This window comes from Lemur catta, chromosome 20, assembly GCF_020740605.2.
Source record: "Lemur catta isolate mLemCat1 chromosome 20, mLemCat1.pri, whole genome shotgun sequence".
Taxonomy (NCBI): domain Eukaryota; kingdom Metazoa; phylum Chordata; class Mammalia; order Primates; family Lemuridae; genus Lemur; species Lemur catta.
Window position 1 is genome coordinate 16,392,437 of NC_059147.1, and position 18,058 is coordinate 16,410,494.

Below are 18,058 nucleotides of genomic sequence, written 5' to 3' on the forward strand. Positions count from 1 at the left end.
AGTAACAACCTCCTCGCAGTGTTGTGGGACAGAACATTCCCTGGCACAGTGTTTGGCCCAAAGTTGCTCAAGGAACATTAGTCCCCACCTTCCTGCCCCATCATATGGTGCAGATGTTGCTGTCTCTGCTATTTCTCACAGCTCACCTGTTCCACAGCAAGGGGACTTCCAAAGTTTTGCTAAGTACATTATGTTACACTCCTTTAATGATTATGTCCCAGCCATTGACAAGGATGGTGCAGCGATTTTAATATCTGCAGCGTATTCCATATGTAGTACTAGTCAAACCATGTAGGGCACAAAAGTAATTTCACAATGCAATTGCAACTACGTAAAACAGTGCTTAGAGAAAGAAGATAAACCGCATCATAATCACTGTGGTTCTGTTTCAGGGGTGGATAATGCATTATTCTCTCATTATACTTTATTTTTTTTAAGGTTTTCAAGAAGAGCTTGTATTGATTTTGTCATCATAAAAAATAAATACTTAGGACTATTTTTAAGTTAAGTCCTATCTAAAAACCTTCCCTATTAAGCCTCCTTTTCAGTTCTATAGTGCATGTGGCAATGTATCTGCTGTTTCTCAGGGCGGGGGGAGTTGTTTTTGTTTTGTTTTTCTGTTTTTGTTTTCTTTATGTGCTTTTAAACCAAATAAATGTTGCATAATTAAAGCAGCATGCTCAAGGCTGTTTGTAAGAGATCTTTCATTTACTGTATAGTTAGCTCACTGAGCAGAGCAATATTTAGGCAATTCTGAAGAAGTGTTGCTTTCCTTTTTTTTTTTTTAGTGGGGAGGGAGGAGGAGCCATTTCAATTGTAATGATTTTCCTCTGTGTCATTTAGCAATTTTCCAGGGCTTTTTCATTACTGCAGCGCTGGGCCATTTGAGGTACCTGCTCTCTAATCAGCCCTGGCTGGCTTCCAGTCAGCCTGGCCGGAAACTCGCCAGGCACAGGGTTTAATTGGGGCCACCCACCACGGAAGCGCTTCTCCCCTTTGTCCGGAGAGGTGGAAGCTCTTAATGTAATGCACATAAAAACGTCCAACACTGCAGAGCAGGCGCAAGCGGGCTCTGATGTCCCCAGGCTGTTGTTATGTCCTAGTTCCACGCAATGTTAGCTTTTCAGACTTGCCCAAAGCGCTCCTCTCTGTTGACAGACACCGTAAAATGCGGAGACACTCCATCCAATCATGGGAGATGATGGGACCCTACAGAAAGAGGGCAATATAAAGTATTAGGTTGCTGTCTGGACACAACTCCTATGTTTGGAACTTCTCTAAATAGATCCCAGACTGCTTTAAAAATAAGAGGTAAACCCTCCCCTGCTCCGTCTCTTCTGTCGTTACCCACTGGCACCTCGGATTCCTTGAATTAATTCCTTGCGAAAGCCAGTTGAATTCCAATAATTAGGTTGTTTTGTTTTGTTTTTTTTTGAGAGAGTCTTACTCTGTTGCCTGGGCTAGAGTGCCATGGCATCAGCCTAGCTCACAGCAACCTCAAACTCCTGGGCTTAAGCGATCCTCCTGCCTCAGCCTCCCAAGTAGCTGGGACTACAGGCATGTGCCACCATGCCTGACTCATTTTTTCTACATATTTTTAGTTGTCCAGATAATTTCTTTCTATTTTTAGCAGAGATGGGGTCTCGCTCTTGCTTAGGCTGGTCTCGAACTCCTGAGCTCAAACGATCCGCCCACCTCGGCCTCCCAGAGTGCTAGGATTACAGGCGTGAGCCACCACGCCCGGCCCCAATAATTTGTTTTAAATGATCTGCCTCTTGCAATCATGCCTTGTAGTCTTAGGGAAACACCAGCCTCATGCGTGGTGGGGCCAAGTGTCTACGCAGCTCCAGGAAACAAACCGCCTGTAACGGGGTGCAGCCTCCACGCAGCACTCTCAGCGGGGCGGTGCTTGTGTCAGACGGGGCATCTAGAGGCCAGATCATGATGGGCGACGCAGGTAAGTCAAGGGAGCCGTGACCTTTTTGTGTGCTCCAAATTGGAAATGTTTAATGTGGATGTGGATATGGCATCTGCAACGCTCCTACTGGCTGTACTTCCCAGGACCCCAGAGCCGGCATCCGGGAAATAAAGTGTGGACTTCCTGTGCCCCTGCCCCCACCCTAGTGGGCACAGGGGTCGGGGTGAGGGGAGAGAGAACAATAACAAGGCTCCACTTATCAAGTGCTTAATCTGACACTGAACCTGGGAGCTGAGATGGAGCATCATTTTTCTCCTCTCTGCACCTGTGTGAGGCAGCCCTGTTACTTTCACCATCTTAGAGATGGGGAAACTGAAGCTTACTGAGGGCAGGAGGCTCTCTGAGTTCTCCTTGTTTAGTGTCAAGATCCTGTCTGTTTGACTCCACAACGGCTCTTCTTAAACTTTAATGTCACCCTGGGATCTGAATCCATTGCAGTTGGTGATGCAGCAGGTCTAGGGTAGGGCCGAGACTCCAAATGTCTAATGGGTCCCCAAGTCATGTCACTGCCACTGGTCTGGGTGCCACACCACAGACATGCTAAACGACTGTTGGTTCTCCACTGGTGCTGCCTATTAGAGTCGCTTGGAGCCACAGGGCTTTGAAAATAATCCCAGTGTGCGTTCGGACCCACTAACTCCGTGTCTCTGGGAGTGGGACTTGGCCATTGTGCACCAAGCTTGAGACGGCTGCTGAGGTGGGGAACCGTATGACTAAATACCTCAGGGCACATCTCAAGGCACTTAGACTTGTTTGAACAATAACTAATGTACAGTTTGGTTAGGGAGGGAAGAAGAAAAAGATCACTTGTGTATTGGAGGGTGAGAGAGGGAATGAAAATGAGGAAAACCTGGAGAACGAGGGAGGGAGTAAAAACAGAACAGCTGGACCTGGTCCACAGGCAGGTGTGGAAGTGCTCGGTTGTGGAAGTTGTCCCTCACAGGGTGCAGTAGTGACGTGGTCCTCTCCTTGGGGTCGGTGAGGAGGTGGTGCCAAGTGCCTGTTTCAGCAGCCTGGGTTGTTTTCCTTCTAGGCAATGAGGTTTCCAGTCAGCATATTATCAAACGTACGCACTGGCCCTGTTCTTGGTACTGGAAACAAAGATGACAGTGACACCCTCCTTGTCTAAATAGGTGGCGGATCAGCAGTGGCTGGGGTGAGGTCACGGTCTCTGTTGTCCTGTCTCACTTTCCTGACACAGGGGAGTGGTGGGTGGTTGTGGGGACATGCAGAGGTGTGCTCAACCCAGCCTGGCCTGGCCGGGGTGGTCGGGAAAGTCTACCTGGATGAGATGCCTTCTTCCAGAAGTCTTAAAGGGTGACAGATGCAAGTGGCCTGAAATAAGGCAAATGCAATGAAGATGGACGGGGCAGAGTCATTTAGAAAGCAGATTTGGTAACCAGTTGACCCCCCTTCTTCTACAGCCAAGGGTGACTCTCAGAATTCCCAGCTTGGGATGCCGGGCAGATGGTGGCAGATGGAAAGTCGCTGATGGTCTATGCTCAGGGCCTTGTTGTGCTTAAGGTGCCTCCAACACATCCAGCTAAAAATGCACCGTACGTGGTTGGAAATAGGTGTCTAGAGCTTGGGACAGAGAGTCAGGCTGAAATAACAGATCTAGGAGTCATCGGCAAATTAGCTGGCTTCTGACTGCTCACGAATGGAGATTATCTTGTGAGAGAAGATAAGGGACAAGTCTGGGGAGCTCAATAGTTAAGAGATATAGAGAGGGAAAAGAAGTATTCATAAGTAAAAATTAAACAAGAAAAATAAACTCATAAAAATAGGACAAAGTAACGACTTGGAAGATGAGGAGATGAGAAGGTTTTGAGGAGGCAGCAGTGGTCGTTAGTTTCAAATCCTATAACTAAAGAGGATGGACACTACCAAGGGTTCATTCATTCTCTCTACGCCCCCTCCCCTCTCATTTTTAATGGTTTTCTCTGAGTCACAGTAGCGGGGACTACATCTTTCTATTTATAGTCATTCATTCATGAACTTTATTGCACTTTTACTGGGAGGAACATGTGACTGGGGACAGGAGCCCGATTGTGGGTTGTTGAGAAGTGAAGCGTCAGTAACTAAGGTTATAATGTGCTTTTCCTTCACCTTCAGAATCCAGCCTTTTGAAAGAGCACCTTGAGCCAGTGTGAGCACATGGAAAAGATGGAATTGGTCAATTAGAAATAGTAATGCAGTTCATGGGAGCCGGTGGCATGAATTTTAGCTCCTAGTCAGTTCCCCGGTTTAAGATAAGAAAAGGCCTAAGATGAGATTGCACCCCATGCTGGGCACTGTGAATGGCTGTGCCCTGCCTAGGTGTGAATTGAAATAAAATCCAGTAGGCTCTGGCTTCCCAATCCTGTCCCAACAAGACAACATTAGCCCAGATGGGTGCTCTTTTTCTAATTTTCATAGTTTCCATGTTTTGACCACTATATTTGTGCCTGTGCAGAAGGAAGCAGCATTTTCTAATGCACACTAAGTCACTGTCTATGGGAACTGCAATTCTGAAATCAGATGGGAAATATCAGGAACCAGACTGGAGGCTGGGTAAAAAAACATTCCGATGGCATCCACCTCTATGCAAGAGTTCACAACCTCAGGAAGTGGATTGGCTACAGGTATAAGGATCAAAAGAAGGTCAAGAAAGGGGAAGGACACTACCATGTGTTGGGCACCAGTGGTTCTGGGTTTTGCATTAGACATTTTATAGATGTTGCCTAATTCAACCCTCATGAAAATAAAAAGATATGAGGTAGGGATTGCTCTCCCTGTATTAGAGATGAATGCATTAAGACTTCATGTTCAACATCATGTAGTAAAAGTCCTAGGATGACTTTCCTGGAAAACTGAAAGTGATAGGAAGCCCACACAGACTAACATAAAGGGGGAACAAAGATTGGAGAGAGATTTCTTGGCTTAACTGTAGTGATTTCAAGGATCAAAGGAGAAGAGACAGGAACCATGGCCTTAGACTGTGTATTTTCCTCTTTCTTTCCTACTTTTACTGGATTTCCTTTTTGTAGCTTAGCAAGATGGATGTTGACGACTCCAGGCTTTAGTCATACCATGTGGCAACCTCAGCTAAAAGATGGGTTCTTTCTCCCAAATTGTGTAGACCGACACCAGGGAAAGATTCTAATAGGACACACTTCAGTCCAAATCCCACTTCTTGGGTCAGTAATTTTTGCTAAAAAGAAAATGTTATTATATATTTGGACAGACCTAAATCATGGATTAAACCAGGAGAGGAGAAGTGAAAAAGTTGAGAAGGCAAATCATCCTCTCCTACCCCAAAACCTAACCAAGCAAACAACAATATCAATACTTACCACTCATCACTATAGCAAGGATTCAGTTCTAGTTTTGCCCTTTATTCTTTCTGCTATATTTTGCTTCCTTCATAAATAAGAAATGAGCCAGAGTTATCCTAGAAGCTTTAAATCCTATTGACTGGGAAGTGGTGCTGGCACCCAGGTGGAAGTGTAAGAGTGGGCCACAATTATTGATTTGTAATGTATTAAGTTACGTCAGAAATCCTGACCCACTTAATTGGTATATTAATATGGGTGCCCAAGAATGTGTGTTTCTAACCATTTTACTGGTGATTTTGATTAGCAGCAGTTCCCCATCCTGGCTGTCCCAGGCCTAAGGCTTAGGGAGGACAGGATGGTGTTAGAGATGAGAGTCCGGGCATCACTGGGACAGACGCCTAAACTTGTTCATGATGAGATCATGCTGGAGAAGGAGGAGAGAATACTCCATGTAAACAGAAGTTATTTGCCCTTCTCAGGCAGCCTGATATTTTCCAGAGCTTTTGCAGAGTGTTCCACTCTTCACTGTGGAGAGATCTTAAAAGTTGGCCTTGAGTTCGCTTGTGGAAATTAGTAGTCTAGTTCTAATACTACCTCTTCAGCCTCTGGCAAACAAGCTACTTTTAATAGTAGGGCTTGGGAAAGGGCTAAAAATAGAACAGTGGAAGCAAGCACACACAGCCAGGGTATGTTCCACAGAGGAAAGCTGCAAAAGGAAACCTTATTGTATAGATACATCAGACAAGCACAAGTTTCAAAAGGAAGAAATCAATGCCAATGTCCCCAGAGAAGTGAAATGAAAGAATACATATAATGTGAGGGAAAACAACCGATAATTTCTAAATAGTATTTGATGACTGTTTATACTCTAGTTATTCAACTAAGAGGTTCTGCTTCCTGTATTGTTGCTAATAAATAAATAAGACGTTGCCTGTCACTTGTTTGAATTTCATCATTTTACACGGTAAACTTAACTCCTTGTCTTTCTTGATGGTTATTTCTAGAGAAGACAGAAAGAGCTGGAACCTGCTGACCTCTTGTGTTCCACCCCACTGTCCACCTAACTGGACCTCATTTCTGAGACATGGACCAGAAAGTACCCTTATCTCTCAGGTCTTCAAGCAGGTGAAGCCATTTCCATCTCTTTATTTTTTTCTTTTGGTCATCGTGTTGAAATAAGTTCAGCCTTGTGTTCTGTTTTTTTCTTTTGTTTGTTTTTTAAATTTTTTTATTGCAGAATATATTACAGGGGTACAAACAATTTGGTTACATGAATTGTTTTTTTACCATTTGAGTCAAAGTGATAAGTGTGTCCATCACCCAGATAGTGTGCATTTTACACATTAGATATGAATTTACCCATTCCCTCCTCCCCCTTCCCACCTGCTTGATTTCTGTTGAGTTTTACTACCATATTGTGTGCAGGAGTGTTGATCAATTAGTTCCAATTTAATAGTGAGTAAAGGTGGTGTTTTTTTTTTCCATTCTTGTGATACTTCACGGTATACATATACCACCTTTTATTAATCTACTCATGTATTGATGGGCACTTGGGTTGATTCTACATCTTTTTGACTGTGAATTGTGCTGCAATACACATTCGAGTACAAATGTCTTTTTGGTAAAATAACTTTTTTTTCGTTTGGGTAAATACCCAGTAGTGGGATTGCTGGATCAAATGGTAGTTCTACTTTTAGTTCTTTGAGGTACCTCCATACTACTTTCCATAGAAGTTGTACTAGTCTGCAGTCCCACAATAGCATATAAGTGTTCCTTTCTCACCACATCCACGCCAGCATCTGTTGTTTTCGGACTTTTTGATAAAAGCCATTCTGACTGGACTTAGGTGAAATCTTACTGTGGTTTTGATTTGCATTTCCCTGATGATTAGAAACACTGAGCATTTTTTCATATGTTTATTGGTCATTAGTCTATTTTCTTTTGAGAAGCTTCTGTTCCTATCTTTTGCCCATTTTTTAATAGGGTTTTTTGAATTTTTCTTGCTGATTTGCTTGAGTCCTTTGTAGATTCTGGTTATTAGCCCTTTAGCAGATGTATAGCATGCAAACATTTTCTCCCAGTGTCGTGTTTCTATTTTACCCTCCTCTAGGTTTGGATGCAAGACTTTGGACATTTATCTCTTTGGACATGAAAATACTTTCTACAGGAAACTGAGATACCTGTTCAATAAAACTCAACACACTATCTGATGCAGCTTTGAGAAGCTGGAGGAGCGGCAGTGTCCCTCCACCCTCTGCCTGGAAAGGAGACGAGGAAATAAGGAGTCAATTGTAGCACAGAAAGTCAACAGTGCTGGGAGAGGCAGTAAGTGTTTCTTACTTTCCATGGAGGGATGTTTGCATCTTCATGGATCAAGGACAAAGGGAAAAGTGAATAAATAACAGAGTTTGCCATTTATTTGTTGGTCTGACCAGGAGGAGATACATGATTTAAAGCATATTATTTTGGGGGGAAAAAAGGTTAAGGTTACAACAGTGGAAAAAGAAAGAAAAACAATGACTAGAACTGTACCATTGATTTTAAAGGAGAGGAAAAATCTTTAGTGGCTAAGAGTGAAATAGTGTGATCTCTCTTTCTGTGTCAAATTTTCCCACCATTCCCTCCCTCCCTCCTTCCCTTCCTCTGTTCTTTCTTACACATACTTATGAATGACTGCTATGCATCAGGTTCTAGGCTAGGTTTGACAGAAGACAACACATCAGTAATTCCTCCCACCCCTACCCCATGATGAACTTCAGATGGTCATTACAGTGTTTTAAATTTATCATTTTAAAATCAGCTAAGACTTATATTTTCAAAGTGAGTGCTACTTTGTAACTTACATTTCCAAGGCTGGACCAAGCGCTCATGACTCTCTATCACCATCTAGAGACAATTCATACATATTGCAGGGCCAGTTCCTCGAAAATTGAAGGTATAAAATCATCCCAGAAGTTATGGTATTGCAAATGTTTGCGTATCAGGTCTGCAGAAGAGATTGGGCCCTGTCATCTGCAAATGAATGGAATTGGAAGTTTTGATCTCTAGATCTATGACTATGTAAGAAATGAGTCTCAGTTTCTGCACCAAACCATGGAGGACTGGAATTTATCAAGAGCAAAGATTTACTGAGATATGAGAGAAGAGAGGGACAATGAGTGGTAGATGAATCACTTGTTTTAGGTTCAAAAGGAGGCCTCCTGTCCCTCAAAGGGTGGGCACTCAGCAAATATGTGTCCAGTAGAATGAGAGGCTATGAGACTCCATGCTGATGGAGAAAAATGTCACAAGACTGGTATCTGTGTTATTCATCCAGGTTCTCAGCTGGGCAATTTTGCCCCCCAGGGAACATCTGAAAATCTTACATTTTTTCACAATTGTGGGGGTGTTAGTGGCATCTAGTGAGTAGTGGCCAGAGATGCTGCTAAACATCTTATGTTTATAATGCACAGGTCACCCCCCCAAACAATTATCCAGCTCCAAAAGTCAGTAGTGCTGAAATTAAGACTACAATCCAGCACAGCGCACAGGTAAGAGTTGTTCTCTGAGACTCTGGCCCTGACCATGGTGAATAACCTATATTTTTGGCCATGAAAAAGAAGACCAGAGGAATATGGTTTGATTAATGCAAATGTATCTCAATAGAGAGACACAAATCCGGGACATGGTTGTTTCCTGCTGAGTGTGGACAAACCCTTTGCCCCTCCAGTTTCATGCTTATTTGATGATGTGACTGACAGCGCTGTCTATCCCAGTCTCTTTTTTAATTCAGTCTGTTGCTGGGTGACATGACCTTGAGCACTGTTTTAACGCATGTCTTTGATCTCCCGTTTCCTTCGGTGTCTAGTTCTTCACTGAAATCACATAAAGCATTTACAGCACTAGTGTCAGGATCACACCCAGGTGCTTGCCGCAAATGTATATTTGGGATCTAAACCAAGTCTATTGAATCAGAATTTTAATAGCTTGTGGCCCAGAAATCTGCATCTTAAACCAGTAGCACTGGTGATTTTGGTGCCATTATGGTTTGCCATAGGATGTATAAAGGAACAGAAAAATAGTATCACCTGCTCTTACTTTCAAAGCCTACTTACAAAGTGCTTGAAAAAACATATTCACTTAATCCTCAGGCTGTCCTTTTGATGTACTGTGTTGATTCCTATTTTACAGATTATAAAAGAGAGGCCACAGAGCTTAACCAGATTACTTAGGAAACCCATGTAATTTGTGTAACCCTGATTTTCTCACTGTGAGGCCTTTCCTCAGTCCCCGTAGGCAGATGTATCACTTTTTCTGCAGCTTCTACAGCCTAGGTTTACCCTTCACTGCTGCACTCAATGAAGCAGGTTACGTATGTTGAGCTGTAGCTTATTCTAAGTTTGACATGGACCACATTTAAGGGTACTACAGCTACCTCCACTGTCACCACTCTAGTGCAAGATACTGTCATTGTTCCCCTGGTGCTGACAACAGCTGCCTAACCTGTTCCTCTCTGGCCCTATTTCAGTGCCTCCAATCCATAAACTCCAAAAGGATCCACATTGTTTTTTTTTATTGGAGATGATATTGCCACACACACACACTCAAATCTAACAGTTTCTGACATGCTTCACCCCAGCCTACAAGGTCCTGCTGACCCAGCAACCTGTTGTTTCTGCCTTTTCCTCTGGTCTATAACTCTTTCAACATGGCAAACACTTTTCCTCCTTCAAGACCTTCACTTTTGCTGTGCCCCCTCTGCTAACATGCAGTATCCACCTCCGACTTCCCTCTTCTCTTATAAAACCCAACCACTCTCTTTTGGCCTTATTTTAAGTGTCAGCTCCTGAGAGATGCCTTACACGTGCATACACACAGGTGTCTCCCTTGCTTCCCGCCCCCTCTGTATTGGCTGCTGCTGTTGTCTTTGTTATTTGGGAGCCTATTCTTTCCCTTTACAGCATTGTGTTCATCTGGGTTCCTTTTCTGTGGTTCAGTTATCCAGTGAGGGTATTTTCCACTGGCCCAAAAGAATGAATTTTGTTCATCCCCGCAAACAAGGATCAAAGGCTCACCTAAACGTCCTGAGTAAATGAACAGGCACACGGCAAACCGGATGCCCGTTCACGGGGGCGGGGAGCTCCGTTTGTCATGGCTCATTTCTGCAGGTTTGGGTATCTGGGGCTAAGATTCAATCTCGAAGCATGGGCAGCCTGGGAAGAAAGATCTAGGGGAAGAGGGAGGCCACCCCCTGCGGTGCGTTTTCACGTGTTGCAGACAGCGACAGAGTCATTGTTCTAGTCCGCCAGGCTGCCCTAGATTTGCTGATTCTTTGGGTAGCTAGAGTGTCTTGAGCGCATCTGAATCTCCTTTTCCTCATCTTAATCAAGGAGTTAATAATTCCCACCTTCTAAGGAAAGGGCCCGAGGCAAATGAGATAAAGCAGGGCTCCTGGCACTTAGGAGGTTTTGAGGACGCTAACTGCCTTGACTCTCTCGCCAGAAGACTTGCAAAGGCGAAGTCTGCACAGGCTGCGAAAGAAGTCGCGCCGCTTACCTGAGCCTGCCTCCTTCCCGACTCATCTCTCGGTGCGCTTCAATTACGTTTCCCCGGCCTGACCCGGGGCGCTCCCCTCCCTGTCTCGGCGGTCGGTCCCACCCTCCCCCTCACTCCCACCCGGCCTCCCCGCCCCCTCCGCTCCCTCCCCGGGAGCCGGAGCCGGGAATCCCACGCCCTTGCACCAGCCCGGGGGCTCGGACAAGCCCGCGAGCCGCGGGTCGCCAATCACGGCGCGGAGGAGAGGCGGGCGCTCGGCTCGGGCGCGCCGGGGAGCCAGCTGGCGCTGCCCGGCCCGGGAGCCTCAGACGCGCGCCCCGACACAGACGGACGCACAGACTGGCGGGCGGGCAGGCACGGACAGAGTCCCCCAGCCGCTTGCGCTCCGGCCCCGGCCCTGCCCGGAGTGCCGCAGGCTGCGGCTCCGCACGCCCGCGCCGGCAGAGGGGAGGCCCCAGCGCGCGCCCCCCGCGATGTGAACGGCGGCGGCTCCCCACCTGGCGCCGCACCTGGGGCGCCGCGCTCCGGGCCCGCGGGGAGCATGTGCGCAGCCCGAGCGCTCCGCCCGCCGCGTCCGGCCCCCCGCAGCCGCCGCGCCCGCACCTGACCATGGAGTGCGCCCTCCTGCTCGCGTGCGCCCTCCCGGCCGCGGGTTCGGGCCCGCCGCGGGGCCCGGCGGGACTGGGGCGCGTGGCCAAGGCAGGTGCCACCGAGGGGTGCGCCGAGAGCGGGTGGCAGGGGGCGCCCGCCGCCAGCCACGCCGCGCCCCTCACCCGCGATGTCGCCTTTTCTCTCGCAGGCGCTCCAGCTGTGCTGCCTCTGCTGTGCGTCGGTCGCCGCGGCCTTAGCCAGTGACAGCGGCGCCAGCGGATTAAATGATGGTTCGTATCTGCCCCGCACCCCCAAGAAGGGCCTTTCCAGGCACTTTGTCCCTTTCTCTCCCCAAAGGGAGAAAAACAGAAAAGCGCACCCGCTAACCTGGCAGGTGTGCTGTGTTGGAAAGGGTTCCTGTTTCGAGGGGGGGTTGTGGCAAGGACTCCGAGCTTATCGGAAGAATCAGTGCCTCAGGCTGCAAGTCACATGAGAAAATACTTTACCTCCTTCACAGGTGGCTTCAGAGAAAAACTGCGGGAAGAAATTGGAAGGGAAGTGGACTTTGACTAGGGGGTTAGTCAAAAGGCTCCTTCCTCTCCCAGGAAAGCCCACAGAAACTAATTCTTAGGGCTGAAAGCACGTGAGCCCCCTTCCTCCCTCCACTTTTCTTAGTCTGCTCTCAACTTTTGTTCCTTTTCTTCCTTTCTTTTATTCTCCTCTCTTCGTTTTCCCAGTGTCATGGATGCGCAAAGACTGCTTTTAGAGAGAGGAAAGCAGGTAGCTTGAGGTCTCTTGAGTATTTTATCTCATCTGGCATTCCCCGGCCACAGACTTCACTTCGGTCACTTATTAACTCCCCAGAAGCGAAATCCTTGTTTTCAGTAGTGTTTCCCACCAGCTATAGGATAACAGCTGATTCCTGACCTAAGATATCTAGTAAAACCTTGCTGTCCAGTCTGGATTCTGTAATTTTTTTAGTTCTGCAGGGTTGTCGTCTTATGTTGTAAGGGGGCATATTGGGGACTGGGGCATGGTGTGTTCGTGGAGAAAGCGATTCACTGTTTGTCCAACCAGAAAGGGTTGCAGTTTGTAAAACCAGCCCTCATGTTTCATGAGGATCAAATGACTATAGGTCCCTTCTGTCCCAGACACCACCTGTAAGTACCCTATCGTTAGCTCCTGAAGTGATCAGATCACTCTTTACAGGGGACTCAACTGCCCCTCTTTCCTACTAGGGACTAAATTAATCATCAGCCTGCTCATTCTCCCCTTGGAAACAAGCTAGTAGCAGGTGTCTGGGGGCGCTCTGCCGGCTGATTGCATGGAAGGCTGGCTGGATAAGGCTCCCACAGGGCAAGCACAGTTTCAGATGATTTTGGATGAGGAGGTAAGAAACTCGTTGCAGTGTATATGGGGCATGGTTTTCATTGTTAAGTTTTAGTTCTGTTAGAAGGAGGAGGTGGATTTTCCTGTAAGAAAAAACCTGCATTTAATCAAGAGTCATATACCTGGCAAGTCAACATATAAAACAACAATATGTAAAGCAACATTTCAGAGATTTTTTTAAGAGAAATGTTGCCTGTCTGGCTCAGGCTTTCAAGATTAAGAGAAGGGAAAAATCTTTCCTTTTCCTCAATTGTTTTTTAAACATGTATGTCAATTATACAGTATTTCTAGTTAAGGGAGAGAGTAAGGAGAAATTGGCAGGGTGTAAAGAATATAAGAACGAGAGCTACCCAAGCAATGAAAGAGCCACAGATGGTTCATAGACAGAAGAAAACAGTTGAAAATTGTCGTATTGGATTCCCCCCCCCCAAATATGAGGCTAATTAGACTATCAGTCCTTGATGCCTGCTAGCTGCAGGGCTTCCATTCTTCCATTCATTCCTTAGGTTTTGTTTTAGTTGTTGTTTTGTTGTTGTTGGGGGCGGGGCTTATTGGCTATTTTGGGAAAAGGGAAATTCCTTCCTTTTTTTTTTCCTCCAGTAACCAAGGACCCACCTGATTTAAACATGTCTCTTATTCAAAATCTTCCTAAACACTTTCCAAATTAGTTTCCCATTCTGTGACTTGAAAGTAGAAATGCAGAGTGTTTTTTTTTTTTTTCATGTGCAGAGGGCATTTTCCAAACCATTTTGTGGGATGATGCTTTCTAGTCTGTGTTTTGTGAAAGAAAACAGTGTGCTGGCTTTGCTTTTCAAACAGCAATTTTTTTTTTTTTTAGCTGCTCTCTAGGACATGCAGCAATTAATGCTGCTCTAGGGAGCAATGGGGAAGGTATTTCGAAACATGCCTTTCCAGGTGTCCCCTGATCTGACACTCCCCCAACCAACATGCCTGAGCAGTTTTACACATCAGCTCATATAGGAAGATTGTGACAATTTTGAGACATTTTTTGCATACACTATATTTTCTACTTACCATTAAATGAGACTATCCTTGTGAAAGCTCATAGTAAAATGCTAAGGGTGATACCAGTGCTGGCGTTTTATCATACAAAAGTAGTATTGGAAATGCGAAACTGCTGTTGCTTAATGATCTGAGGTATCATGTGAAGCTACCCAACCCTGTTATTATTCGAAATTTAAACTCTGCCCCCCCCAAATGCTTATAATTCAGTTTAAGCACAAAGAAATTAATCTCCTCGAAGAAAAATTGCCATGTATTAGTCTTGTGGTGTTACACTTACCAATTTTGTCTCCAAAAATTTTTTACATAGGGATAGCTCCATGGCTAATATTTAAAAAGTCTGTCTCTCTCCCAGACCTTGACAGGTGTGACATTTCCCACATTCTTCAAATTCATCAAAATTGTGCTTGGCTTTTAGTTTCTGTAGGAATGACTGGCAGAGCTCATTGTTGAGGCTGCGGGGTCCTCTTCTTCATGAGCTGCTCTGAATTATATTTGATCTACGTATTTGGCGATAGGAACAAAGATATCTTTGAGCTAGCTGTGTGTTACGCTTTGCCAGCCTGTTGGAAAGTGACCATTTGGAATTGTGGGCTCCAGGTGCTGACAGCTGAACCTCTTCCCATTGCAGATTACGTCTTTGTCACTCCAGTAGAAGTGGACTCAGGCGGGTCATATATTTCACACGACATTTTGCACAACGGCAGGAAAAAGCGATCAGCACAGGGTGCCAGGAGCTCTCTGCACTACCGATTTTCAGCATTTGGACAGGAACTACACTTAGAACTTAAGCCCTCGGCGATTTTGAGCAGTCACTTTATTGTCCAGGTACTTGGGAAAGATGGTGCTTCAGAGACTCGGGAACCCGAGGTGCAGCGATGTTTCTATCAGGGATTCATCAGAAATGACAGCTCCTCCTCTGTCGCTGTGTCTACGTGTGCCGGCTTGGTAAGTACCCCCCCAGTCTGAGCTGAGCTCCTCCTTTGGTGTTTTGTATAACTTGAATGAACAGATGTCTGCAATATTAAGCGCTCTTCTAGCCAACTCCACACATTCACACTGTCAGCTTTGATACTTATAATATTCTCAATTGAATTAATCTAATCTGCTCCCAGGAAAAAAAAATAATAAAATAGAACTTTAATGACCATTTAGAACATTCTTTTGATGTTTAATGGTCTGGGCCTTTTCATTCTTCATGTTTGAGACCATCCCCAAGGAAATTAATTTGATGGATGCCATTCGCTTTGTGAAGTCTTGGGAGACTCAGGCATTCTATAAATCTAACAAGCTGCATGCGTCTACTTTGCTTTGAAATGGGAAAACTGTATTTCAATGAGAAATTGCGCTCAGCAGCCCTGGTAAGATCAACCTTCACTTTGCTGAAGGGGGAAGGTCTTTTGTTTTCTTTCAACTAATCTATTGGTGTTGTCCTGCTCGCAGAAGATATCCTTTTCAGAAGGTGGTGTGATGTGTTGCTGAACTGGCAGGACTAAGTGGTGGCATTGAGAGAGGTGTAGGGCATTTAAAAGCTTTTGGGACAAGTGTTATTTCCTCTCTGTGGAATCCTCATCTGTTGAGCACCAGGCCAAGAATATCGGTGTAAATGACACTTCTCTCAAGATTCAATCAAATATATGAGGCAGTAAATGTTGCTCTGGGTCGATTTCGCTCTGCATTGCAATTGAGAAGTGTCATGGGCTGACAGAAGAGTTTGTGTGTGTTGAGACACATGGCAATTGTGCTCTGGCGTGGCCCAAAGAAGGGAAATGTGAGAAAACCAAATTGAGGGTGTAGTTAGTAACAGGCATCACGGCACAAAGCAACAGGGGCGGCTTAGGTGTGGGTGAACGCAGACTCACGTGTTGTTTGTTAGTCGAAACTTTCAGTTACTTTTTAAACATTTTTTTCCATATTATAGCCTGAAATTTAGTTAAAACCTTTTATCATAACTACAATCCTGATGTTCTTTGGTCTATTTAAAGTATAGAGTGAAGTAAAGATTTAACAATTCCCAACTAAACTTGATCCATTGAAATCATGAATGTGGCTCGCTAATGACCTGTATATTATAACATGGTTACCCACACGTGTGTGTGCACAAGCACATGCACATACCTTGGCTTTTTGTGTTTGTTTTGTTGCGGTGAATCTCTTGCTCTTTTTTGGTTATGGTTGGCATTGCACCCTGTATTTCTCTTTTTTCTGCCTAGTCTAGCATCCTAAAGCCTTCAGAAGTTCGGGAACCCTGACCCCACTGTAGTGGCTTAAACTCTCTCATTCCACATCCCAGTGGTTAAAAGCGGTCTGTCCAGGTTCTAATTCTCATAGCAGCACTTGCTAGAAGGATCTCAGACAAGTTACTTAACTTTATGTGCCTTAGTTTCTTCATCTCGAAAATGGGAATAACAAGAGTCTACATCACAGGGCTGTGGAGATTAAGTGACTTCTTAACAGGGAAAGTGCCACAGTAGTTCTTAGTGGGGGATAATTGCTCTGTAGTTCTATTTCCAACAACATTTAGTCTCCCCCATGGTCAGCACTCTCAGGATTCCATTCTCCGTGATAGGAAATCTGATCCATTGTCTCATATTAATACATGTTGGGTTATTTGTTCTACAGAAGAGAGTTACTGTTGAACAGTGAGCAAATTATTAACATATCAGAATGTGGTAGGTTAAAAATCCCATCTTTGGGATGGGTATGAAAGAATTGAAAGCCTGACATGCCTCAATCTGAGACTGTGTAAATAGGGCAAATGAGACACAGGTGAGCCCCACATTTCAGCAAACCAGGTGTGTATCCTTAGTTAATCGACTTTACCTCTCTCAGCCTCAGCTTGCTCTCGTGAACCAGGTAAGGTGATTTGTAAGGTCGTGATCATCTCCAGGCATCTGACGCTGATTATCCGGTTAGTTGACCCTGGCAAGGCCCACTTGGGAAGGGGTAGAGAGAGAATTATCTCTGTTCTGTTACTCCCTCCATGCGCCCAACAAACTGCAAAACACAAACACATACTCTCATGTTCAATAAGACAAGAAGAAACAAAACAAAGAGGACAGAGCCGCAACTCACAAGCTGAGACACTGCTCTGTGTTAATTTCTGTGACCTGGTGTTGAAGGAGAACGTATATACAGAAAAATGCAAAAACTTTAAGAATACAGTGTAATGAATTTTCACAAAGTCTATACCCACATAACCACCAGCCCTACCAAGCAGGAACCCCAGAAGAGCCTCCTTGTCCCCTTCCCCATCACCACCCACCAGGAGTAACCACTCTTTTAACTTTTAACATAGTTTAATTTTGCCTACTTCAAAATTTCATGTAAGTAGAATCATAAGTATTTGTATGAAGAGTCCATACTATTTCCATCTAGTTATTGCTTGTCTGTCAAATTGTTTTCAGTCTAGGGCTTTTATGAAGACCATACGCTCTTGGTGAATTTATAGACACATTCTGTTGAATACATCTGAAGAATGAAGTTGCTGAGTCATGGGATTATATACAGGTTGAGTATCCCTTATCCAAAATGCCTGGAACTGGAATTGTTGCAGATTTTGGATTTTTTCAGATTTTTGGAATATTTGCTGAATACATACATACTGGTTGAACATTTCTAATTAAAAAAAATCTGAAATGCTCCAATGAACACTTCCTTTGGACATCATATTGGCACTCAAAGTTACAGATTTTGGAGCATTTTGGATTTCAAATTTTTACATTAAGGATACTCAGCTTGCATACGGTTCAGCTATAGTAAATACTGCCAAGCGGCTTTTCAAAGTGGTGGTAGTAATGTACACTCATCCCCAGTGTTTGAGAGTTCTAGTTGCTCCACATCCTCACCAACACTTGAGACTGTCTTTCGTTTCCATTTTAGTTATTCTGATTGATGGGTATGAAGTAGTGCCACATTATGGGTTTAGTTTGAATTGTTCTGATGGTTGATGAAGTTGAGTACCCTCTCTTAAGCTTATTGGCCATTTTATACCCTCTTTTGTGATCTGTCTATATTATCTGTGGACAAGATACAGTAAAATGTTTTCAGCCTAAGCTGTGGTGGCTTTTCCTTTCTTTATAAACAGAAACAAGAATTCTGAACAAAAATTACCTTTGCCAGCTTAACGTCTTTATTATGATGTGTATGAATCTCTAACAGTGTATTTATTTGCTTATGGAAAGTTATCCAATAGAAATAGTGAGTCCTGTGAGATGACTTGATG

The 18,058-nt window shown here is 44.6% G+C and overlaps 1 protein-coding gene across 1 annotated transcript in view; it reads left to right on the forward strand.

Annotated features, from left to right (window-relative positions):
• The first annotated feature begins 11,439 nt into the window (after positions 1 to 11,439).
• The window catches only part of ADAMTS18 (ADAM metallopeptidase with thrombospondin type 1 motif 18), a 122,802-nt gene continuing 116,183 nt past the window's right edge, over positions 11,440 to 18,058 (forward strand). Inside the window, exons 1-3 of the mRNA XM_045533099.1 lie at positions 11,440 to 11,529; positions 11,630 to 11,711; positions 14,465 to 14,781. Coding sequence (XP_045389055.1) covers positions 11,440 to 11,529; positions 11,630 to 11,711; positions 14,465 to 14,781 — 489 coding nt within the window. The remainder of the gene's footprint in view (positions 11,530 to 11,629; positions 11,712 to 14,464; positions 14,782 to 18,058) is intronic.